This window comes from Colletotrichum tamarilloi (genome assembly GCF_030869305.1).
Source record: "Colletotrichum tamarilloi strain Tom-12 chromosome Unknown Scaffold_103.1, whole genome shotgun sequence".
Classification (NCBI taxonomy): Eukaryota; Fungi; Ascomycota; class Sordariomycetes; order Glomerellales; family Glomerellaceae; genus Colletotrichum; species Colletotrichum tamarilloi.
Window position 1 is genome coordinate 62,278 of NW_026849486.1, and position 10,950 is coordinate 73,227.

Here is a 10,950-nt window from a genome sequence, read left to right on the forward strand (position 1 = left end):
AGGTTTTTTTATAACTAGATAACCGACCGCTACGGGATTTAAAAATATTCTACCCCCAGACCCTCGTCCTCTCGCATAGTATTTAAATTAAGTCTTAATTGCGATACTATCTCTTTTTTATCCGTATATCTTAAGTATTATAAAGAGGCGGGCGATTATAAGGCCTTAAGGACGGATGTCTTTTTTAATTAACTATACTATAGTCTCTGTTTATTATAATATATTTATTATAATTAAAGTATCCCCTGGGCACGCTACCTTACCTCCTTTCTAGGCTTACCCCCTTTAATTATCGTATTTCCTTATATTTTCTATTTATATCGAGCTTTAGTAGCTACGTAATTACGTTATCTAATTTATAGCTTGCTTATTTACTATTCTATGAATAAGTACTTAGTATTAGCATCCCCATAACTTACTCTGTAATACTAAGCGAGCCGTAGCGCTAATAAACTTTTTATTACTCTGTTTAGCCCGCGCTAGCTAGTTATAAACTTATAGTAGCGATAGTAAGTAGCGTATTTTCGCTTTTTTATAATTTATTTTAGCTAGACGCTCCTATTAGTAGCTTATATACCCTTATTTAATAATAGGATTATAAAAAGATCCTATAGTTAAGTAACTTCTATAGCCTCGTAGGGTTATATAATACTAAGTTAAATCTCTTTAATAGTTAATAGAAGTGTTAATACGTCGTTTTTGTAAGAGTAGAACTATATACCGGATACGCGCAACGTATTTTAATAAATAACTTTTATAGCTCTATTATTACTATATTCCGTCCGAGATATTTCTATTTACTATAGCTAAAAATAAGCTCGAGCGTTACTTTTATCGATCTTAGGCTATCCGTATTTATTATAAGCTATTAATCTGGTTAAAAGTCGTTGGTATCCTAACCCTAAATATTACCTTGGTAAAAAATACCCTACGCTTTATAACTAATACGCGTTCCCTTTAGTAAGTATACGCTTTTAAAAATGTTATTACTTTTGGGGACTTTTTTTAATATTTATTTAATAACTAGAGAAAAGATACGTAAGCTTTTTTTAATAATAGCCTATAAGTAAGCTATTTTTCGTACCTCTGCTTTTTTTATAATAAGCTAAGATAGCTAAAAGCGCTCGATTTTTATATAAAGTGTTATGAGTACTTATAAGTTAGTAATAAGGTAAAGTAGCGTAGCTCGGATTACCGTAGCCGTCGTATCCGATTTAGTAAGTTTATTAAAAAGGTTAGTAATAGCTTTAAAATATAGGACCGAAGAGATCTTAATAATTTATATATTTATATAAGGATTTCTAACGACGCCTCTTTTTACGTTAAGCTATATATTATAAAAGAGCTAAGTATATTTTACTTCGTCTTTTTACTTAGCCCAAAGCGCTCGCTAGTAATTTTTTTTACTATCTTATTAATATATATTAGCTATACCGGGCTTACGAGAACGTAATAAAAACTACGTAAGTTAGTAATTAAGCTATTAAGCATAGGCTAGATCTAAGAAAGAACGTAAATAAAATATACTAAATTAGCTTTCCGAAGTCAATAGCGTTATTTTTTAAAAGTAATAGCTACTAAAGTAGAGGTTATAATAAAATATAGAGTAGAGAAGGTAAAACGGCCGTAACGATAATATTTAGTATACTTTATTCTATTATATAAATATAGTTATAAATGTCCAAATCAGAAGCTAGATTACTAAACGGCTTACTAAATACGAGATTTAAAATAATATTAAGCGTAAAGTATTACGCTTTTAAACCGAAGTCGAATCTCTTATTTTAAAAAGTATATATATTAATTATCGATATAAATTAAAGAATACTCTTATCGATTTTAGCTTTAAAGTCGATAACTTCTTTATTAGAATACTTTGTTATGATTGTTAGTAATTTATACAAATTAACTTATAGTATATAAGAAAGGATTACTTACCCCTCCCGCTATTTAAAACCGGAGTCTAGTATATACTATATCGTTTTTAATAAATAGTACGTTATTATTTTTTAAATTTAATTATATCGCGTTATACTAGTTTAAACGCGTATACTTAGTACGTACGCTGAGTATATACTTTATAAAGTCTAGGTCGCTTATTATAACGTTATTTAGACCGATATAAATAAAAGATCTTATAAGAGGAGTTAGTAAGCGTCGTAAACGATACTAAGAATAGTAATAAATATTATATTTAAAGCCGGCCTCGTAGAACTTAAAGTATATATTACTGCTATATATAGTATATAAAAGCTATTAAAAGGAGAATTTAGTAGAGGGGGGGCCGGGGATATGTTATAGTTATGTATATTAGTAAAGGATAAGTATAGTAGTATATAAGAACGGACCCTATGTTAAAATAGTTATAAAGGTAGTAATATTCCTTATAGCGGAGGTAAGTAAATTACGCTAGCTACTGATTGCGCTAGCTATCGTAAGCCCTTAGTAGGTAGCTTTAGCTAATTAATAAATAATAAGAGTAAAGACGGTAGGTTAGTAGTTATTACTCCGTTTCTAATATATACTAGGATGTTTATAAATAGGGTAGTTTAGGGAGGAGACTTTTAATAATTTTTAAAAAAGGCTGTACGCTATATAGTATATATATTTTATAGAGCCTATAATATATTTTATAAAATAGATATTGGTTATAGTATCGTAGTAAATACGATTATAGGCAGTTCTAGGTATCTTTACTTAAATCGACCCCTCTATAATGCGACTAGTATAGGTTTAGCGAAGTAGTATATAATATTTTAAAATATAGCTCTTTGTGCCGCGGGGATGGTTTTGACCCTTTCGAACCTTTGTACGACGTAAATATTAAATAGTAAAGTTAACGGCCTAGGAAGCTAAATTAGGTAGCTACGTACCGGGTTTATATTACCGCTTCTAAATCTTATATAAAGCGGTATAAATATAAAAAGATATCGTACTAACGCCTATATATTATTAAGCCGATATAAAAACTCTAATACTCGTTTTACTATAATAATAGGCTATTATTTATTGAGACCTCTTAATAGTTTATAGATAAACGTAAACTAGACCCTATTTACGCACTTTCCGCTTACTATAACTCGTCCGCCTTAATACTTATATAATAAACATAACGAAGCGTATCGCTTTTTACGACCTTAGGCTATACGAGGTACAAAGTCCCGTAGCTTTATATTCGTTATTTATATTATTAACAATAGTTTACTAAATAAATCGTAAATACTTACCTAAATTAGGCTACTAAGCCACTTATAATAGCTCGCATATATCTATAAGCTTTAGGTTTTAGTTAAGTACTTAGACTACTTATTTAATACTAATAATAACTTATCTATAGTAAATAAAAAACGACTCTATTAGGGTATACTAGTAGCGCGATCTAAAATAGAAATAATTTATTTATAGGATAATAAACTATTACTAGCTAGTTCTCCGAGCCCTAAAGAAACTATAATTACTAAGTATCGTATTAGCGCCGTTATTAACTACGTTCGATATAGTTAGGATATAAGTAACGTAAATATTAAATACTAAATAGAACTAAAAATCGTTATCGCCCTCTCTCGTTTTACTAAGAGCTAGAGCCTAGATAATTTTATAAATATATATAAAAAGATTATAAGTAAGCTACCGACGTTATATATAACTAGTATCTCGAAGCTCTAGGCCTAGTTTATATTATAAACTTAAGTTACCTGTACGAGCTTAATAAGTAATAATAGAGCGACGCTAACTGTCTCCGTTAGCTTCTTACTAAACGATATCCTTAATATAACGCTTATTAATATTAAAAAGTAATAGAAGATATTATTTATCTTATTAGTAAAACGCGTTAAAGAGTTAGAAAAGTCTTTATGTTAAGATCTTTATATAATATAGCTAGTTTTTTTTAAGTTTGCGTATAATAACGGTAGATAATAATAGAAAGAACTAGACGAGCTAGGGTAAGCTAGTATAAATATTATTAACTACTTTTACCTAAACGCGGGCTAGGTACTACTACGGGGCCCGGGCCCGCTCTTTAGTTAGAAACTATTACTAGGCCCTATAGGTCCCGTTACTAACTAAGTAAAGGTAAAACGAGAATCGGAAATAGGTTTATATAGTACGGGAGGTTCTTAAGTAATATATAAAGATATAAATACGTATATTTATTAAACGTAGGGCATAGCTCTAGGAGTTAAGTACGTATAACTAAGTTAAGATATATAATAAAAGGTAATTTTTAGCGCTTATTAATGTTATATAGTATCCGTAAGTCTAGTTAATAAATACTTTTTTAGATAGAAATAGTATTACGATATGTGCTATATTTAAATAATAAGGTTTAGTAAAGAGCGGGGCACGCTTAGTTTAGAAAGCTAAAAGCTAAGGTAAGGTTTTTTTCTAACGGCCTCTTTAAGCTATTATAAAGTAGTAGATTTAGCTTATATTAGGCTAGCTAACGTTTTATAGCGCTACTAATCTATAACCTTAAGCCCTATTAAAAACGGTAAAAAGCTACTCTAATATTCTTATAGTTATTACCTTTATAAATCTAAATATACACCGAAGCTCTAGGTATAAGTTATTATTATCCTTAATAGTACTATATAGGGGCCGTACCGTCTTTTATTACTAATTAAGGCTAGAAAGGGCTCTGGGCTAGTTTATTTTCTACCCTTATCTCAATAAAATAAAAATAATTACTTTTAAACGTTACGTTTAGGATGCTAATATATATATTAAAATACGGCAGCCGTAACTCTATAATTAAAAATAGTCGTATTAGCTAAAGCGTTTATTTCGACATATACGAGGTATATCGTATACCCTATTACTTTTTTAATAATTATTACTCGAGCTACTTACTATACTAACTAGCTAAGCTACGAGTACTTTAATAATATATACTAACGTAATCGATTAATTATATTAATAAAAGAAAGCCTATATCGTTTAGTAATATATACGCATATAACTATAGCTCTTACTATATCTCAAAGTCTTAAACTTCTTATAAATAAGTACTAAGAATCGTATTAGACCGTCGTTATATATACTATAGCATTGCATTATTACCTTATATACATAACTATTTTAAGTATCGACGCTCTTTAATACTTAGCAATATTACTTAATCTTTTCTAGCTAGCTGCAACTATGCGCATAGTTATTTACTATAATACGCCTTTTAAAATAATAGTTTAAAATATTACTAAGCTAGCTATCCTAAAAAAAACGGATATTATTATATAAGTAACTACCGCGGCTATATATAAATTTAACTTATATATCTACCGTAACTATATAAGTAGTGTAGTATTATAAATAATAGGCTACGAGGCCGTTAACTATATTTTAAAAATTAGTAATACCGTATCCTCCTTTACCGTTAAGGACTATATTATTATCCCTAATACCGTATCTAAGAATTATTTAGAAATAAATCCGAGGTCAAAAGAATACTTTAGTTTTAAGAATAATAAAATAAGTCTAGGTAGTCTATAAAGTATAAATAGGCCTATATTATATATATTCTAGGTATACTAAAGAAAGGTTCGTTAATAAGAGGCTGCGTAGCTAAATACATAAGGGTCCCCTTTATTAAAACTAACTTAATCCCTATCTTATTAACTTATAATATTACTAACTTAACGATTGAGCGTAACTACTTAACCGTTTTGGATATTTTCGTTACGGGATAGGCCGGTATTAACTATACTAAATTCGAACTTAGTAATTCCGTTACCGTTTTTAGGGCGGGTCCCGTTAGACTATTATTTATTTACTCGGCTATTCTATATAGAGCGTTTAAAGTCTATGTTATTAACTATATAAAAGAACGCCTTACTCTTGCTACTTCTATTAGTACTATCCCGATTAAATTTATTAATAAAGACCCCGTTGCCTAGATTCTAGCTTATAAACCGGACGGGGTTATACGCATTATAAACTATATTAATATAGAAGTATTAAACTCGAGCTTTTAAATAAATAAGAGTACTATTATATAATAAATAATTAACGTAGTATATTTTAAAAGAGGTATAGGCTAATTAGGTATATATAGTTTATAGGACGATTCGCTTAGCGTACCGTATAGTAGTAATATCTTGTTTATAATTTCCTTCCCTATTTCGTCCTTTTTTACTAAGGGCTTAAGTTTTTAAATAAGAGCTATTAATCTAAAGTAGTACGCTTTATAGCTAATTAACCTTATTAATAGTAGTAAAGCCTACTTAAGCTTTATAATTAGCGTAGTTATTAGTATTAAAGACGCACTAAGGTACTATAAACGCTTTAATAAAAAAAAAGAAACTAAAGTAGCTATTTACTTTTTAAAATAAAATAGCTTAATTATATAAGGCTTTCGGTCTATATATAGAAAAAACTACGGTAATCTAAGTAATATATATAAATTCCTCCCTATATCCCAGCCCGGAGTTTTAGAATTATATTTTAATATAATAAAAGTATACATATTATAATAATCTATAAGGTATTCTCTTAGCGATCCGGAAGTTTGCTTAAAGCCCGCTTAGATATTTTTATATATATTTTTAAGCCTTTTTATTTAAGCTGGGTAGACTTTATAAACTAAAAGGCGAGCTTAGTAGTATCATATTAAGGTGCTTTATACCTAACCTAGCCGATAATATAGTATAGCAAATAAGCGCCTTTAGTATCTGTATAAATATATCTAATAGTTAGATTGGGTAGTTGCAATATTATACGTAGAATATATTAAAACCTTTTGCTAAAGCCAAAGAGTAAGTAGATATAATTTACTTAATAGGGGAGGAAGTAGAAAATAAATATTATAGGATAGAATTGCATAATAAAGCGAGGAAGTAATAGCGGATATTTTAGTAATAAATTTTCTTACTAAGCTTAATACGTATAGTCTACCTCACGGCTTAACTAGCCGAATGCGCCTTAAGAGCTATAAGAATTAGCTAATGAGTTTACTTTTATAAGCTTATAAAAGTAAAATAACCGAGTATAAGTATTATAAGCTACTAAATAATAAGGCGCTATGTACTAGCGTTTATAAGGGCGTACAGGGTCTCTATACTAAACTTACTCTACCTTAACTAGGGGACTAAATCTATTACTAAATAGACTAGGGGCCTGGCTTATATTACTTAAGTCCTAAGAGTGCTCCGCGAGCTAAGCATCGTAGCGGCCGCATATATAAGCTATGTCTAGAGACTATATATATAAGTATCGGCAGCTTGTAGTCTTTTATATACTCTTATTTACATTATCTATTACCAATTTCCTACTCAATTTAAGCAACTTTTATTTACGAGATTAAAGTATATATACAATATCTTATTTTCTACCTTTTTCTATCGGCGATAGTAAGATACCTAATTAGGGTAGTAGGGTTAGAACCGCTTTAACGGCCACGCTTATAAATAGTGCTAGTATTTATAGAATCTATACCCCTAGCCTTATTTATAATAGTATATTATTTAAGCTTATTGTAATACCGTTAGTACTAGAGCCTACGGTCTTATTATATAAAATCTAATAGGCTACTGATAACATATTATAGCTCGTAGGATAATTTAGATTTAAAATAGTAAAAACGCTAATAACTCTTTTTATTAAAAAGGCGTTTTTCGCAAATAAGAAACTACTTTAACTACCGTACCTAATATACGTAAACAAGTTCTTCTACGTAATTATAAAGTTCTATTCTAAACTAATCTATAACTTAACTTCGGTATTGCTATTATAGTAGCTCTAGAACGAGCTACTTAACATCCTATTACTAATAAGTAAGACGTAGAACTATAAACTCGATTTTAAACCCGCCTTAAGGACTAATATAGCCCTACCCTATATAATTACTATTAATATTTTAAATAAAAATAATAAAGATAATATCGAGCTTATTACGTTATATAGCGGGCTATTTAATAAGCGGCGTATTTTTAATATATCTATTACGTAATTTAGCTTTTTTAAGTTAGAAAAGTACGGTAAGCTAACTAAGGCTACCCTAAATATTAGTTAAGACCCGTATGATAGAAACGGCTATATTGCTAATATTTTTAAATACTTCGTACCTTGTATAAAGAGCGAATAGCGGCGCGCTATAAAGGCCTTCTTATTAAAAAAAGAGGAGGACTTAGTTATCGCTCTAGCTAAAACTTATAAAATAAAAAATAACCGCTTCCCTATATTGTAAAACTAATAATAGTAGTTCCGGAACTTATTATAGCGCTTTTTAATTAACGCTAGGGAATACGTAACTAAAAATAGGCTTATAAGAATAAAAAAGGGACCGTATAATAAGTTTATATTTTAAGCCCTAGGTCTAAAGGACTAGGATATAAATAAGTATTTATCTATTAGTATTTAATTAGCGCTATCTTTTTTACTTTATATTCGGACTTTTCCCCGTCTCTATATAAGCTAAGTAAATAAAAAACCCCGAATACGTACGTCTCTAAATATAATTCTTTTATTAATATTTTTAAGCTAGTACTATGAGTAAATTCTATATTATAAAAATATCCGTCGTGGGGCGTTATATTACGGCCCCGTAAGTAGTACGCTAGACTTATATTATTAAAACTAATTATATAAACTGTCCTGCCCTTACGCTTATTTCTATGGTAATATATAACCTTAGGATATAGTAAGAAGATAGATATAAGTAATAAAATTAAAGTATTTAGATTGTTTCCATATTAAAGTTTCGACTTTGGGGCCTATTTTATTACTACGTCGTCCGTACGAGCCTCGAAAGCTAGTAGGGCCTTAATAAAGTCCTCTATATCTCCCTCTTTAACTAATAGTACCGTGATATAGTTTTTAGTATTAGCGTTTTTTATTAGCGTAGGTAAAAGGGGTAGTAAGTTAGAGTATACCCTATTCTCGTCGTCCCGTAACGTAGATCGAGTACCGTGGCTATATTTGATAAACTAGGACGGATCTTTCTAAATATAAGACTTTTTAAATATATTAAGTACCTCGGGTGCGATATTACCCTATGCCCGGGCTATTTTGTAAACTATATGCTATTTAATAGCTTCTACTATTACTTTATATCGAGGTAAAACGCTATTATTATAGGTTGTACCCCTTAAGCTACTAGATACGCTAAGTACGAGATTCTTATCTCTCGTAACCTCTTTAATTATCCCGGCTTTATATATAGTAAGAGATCCTATTGGATTAGTCGGTTATAGAAGGCCGTATCTATTTATAAGGAGTTTAGAAGCGAGACTTATAAGGTATTAGGACCTATATCTAAGCTCGTATATAAAGAAGACGTATAAATACTTATAACGAGAGTATCGCCCTTAGCTACGGAGTTACCCTAAAAGGTTAATATAAGTTCGGTTATTTAGTTATGCGCATATAGGCTCTACTAGCTACATCGCTCTACTAGCTCGTAAAGTAAACGAGACGATTATATAACTAAAATTTTAAAAACGGTAGCAATCCCTTAGCGGACGTCTATATTATAATTATAGTTAATAAACTCGCTAATACTTTACTTAGTATATATATATAAAACTTCCCCGTACGCTAGTACTTTTAAGATTAGTTTTTATTATATACTAAACTATATAATAGGTAGTTTATTCCTATCTCTAACTAAATAACGCTAATTATATAAGGCGGTAATGTAGCCCGTAACTCGGATAGTAAATACCCTTATAATAAAGAATAAGAGCGTGCTAACGGATACCCTCTAGATATAGGTAAGAAACTCCTCTCGCTCGTTATTACCTTATAACGCTAATCCTAAAAGCGCTTCGGGCTAAAGCCTTATGTTATAAAACGTTATAATAAAATAGTTTAGTGGCTTAGTCCCGGCTTATATAGGGAGTATACGTAATATAACGCCGTTATATATACCTCTCGCGTTATTAATTTATATAATAAAAAGCTTTATTCCTTAGTTATCGCTGCTTACGATAAGCTAAGTAAAAATAATAGTAACGCGGGCTATACTAATTAGTAATAAGGATAGTAGTATAGCTTTAGCTATGCTTACGTTCGGCGTATTTAGGGTAAAAGACCCGTTAGCTTTTATTATTATAGTCGTTTCTAAATTGCGGGTATCGAGGCTATAGCCGACCTCTATTAATATAAATTCTCTATAAGCTTTAAAAACGAGAAGTTTTTTAAGGGTAGTTATAAAGTTAAGTCGCTTACGTAAGAATTTAGTAATCGTTCTGATATATAAGTTAAGGTAAATCGTTACGATAATAAAAGCTATTATATCCCGAGAAGAAATAGTTAGTAAGTAGTAATTAAGTATGATTAATATATAATAAATATAGAAGAGAACGTACGATCGAAATAAAAGTCCTAAAATCTTAGGGTTAGCTTAGTAATGTTATTAATTATGAGGCCTAGGTAATATTAGTATAACGGAGTTTGGTTAGATAATATGTATATTAATAACCCGTACCTCGGCTTAGGTAAAGAACCTTAGCTCGTTCATAGTGTAGCGGGATATTTATAACTAATAGCTCGTAATAGCTATCCCTTTTCGTATCCTAGACTTCGTTAACTAAAAGTAACGTATTGAAGTCTATAATAAAGGAGCTAATATCTAAGATAACGTTAGTAAAAAAGGTATAACGTAGCTAGGGACTAGCTTAATAATAAGGATATGTATAAAGGGAAACTTAGAGAGATAACTTAATTCTAAGTTTAGTAGCGGTTATCTTAAGCATTTCTATATTTCGTAAAATAAACCCGCTTTTTATATTAATTACTTACTATTCGGCCCTTGTTAATTATTATAGTTTTATTATTTGAGTGAGGAGGCTATAGTATACGTTACAAAACGGCCCTTATTACGTTAGTTTATAGAGTTAACTTTAGCTTACTAAATTATATACCTCCCCGTACCCGAATTAAAATAGTGGCTATACTAAGTATAGAATAATTATTAGCTCTATTTCTAAGCACGGCCGAAAAGTAACTACAGGA

The 10,950-nt window shown here is 30.0% G+C and overlaps 2 protein-coding genes across 2 annotated transcripts; one reads left to right on the forward strand and one right to left on the reverse strand.

Annotated features, from left to right (window-relative positions):
• Positions 1-5,687: 5,687 nt before the first annotated feature.
• CTAM01_13727 (glutathione-independent formaldehyde dehydrogenase) lies at positions 5,688-5,894 on the forward strand (the record flags this gene model as incomplete). The annotated part of the gene is made up of 1 exon (XM_060529729.1): positions 5,688-5,894. A coding segment is annotated over one exon (207 nt), but the record flags the coding sequence as incomplete, so codon positions are not given.
• A 4,034-nt stretch (positions 5,895-9,928) lies between these two features.
• CTAM01_13728 (uncharacterized protein) lies at positions 9,929-10,264 on the reverse strand (the record flags this gene model as incomplete). Its single annotated transcript, XM_060529730.1, has 1 exon — positions 9,929-10,264. A coding segment is annotated over one exon (336 nt), but the record flags the coding sequence as incomplete, so codon positions are not given.
• Positions 10,265-10,950: the final 686 nt, after the last annotated feature.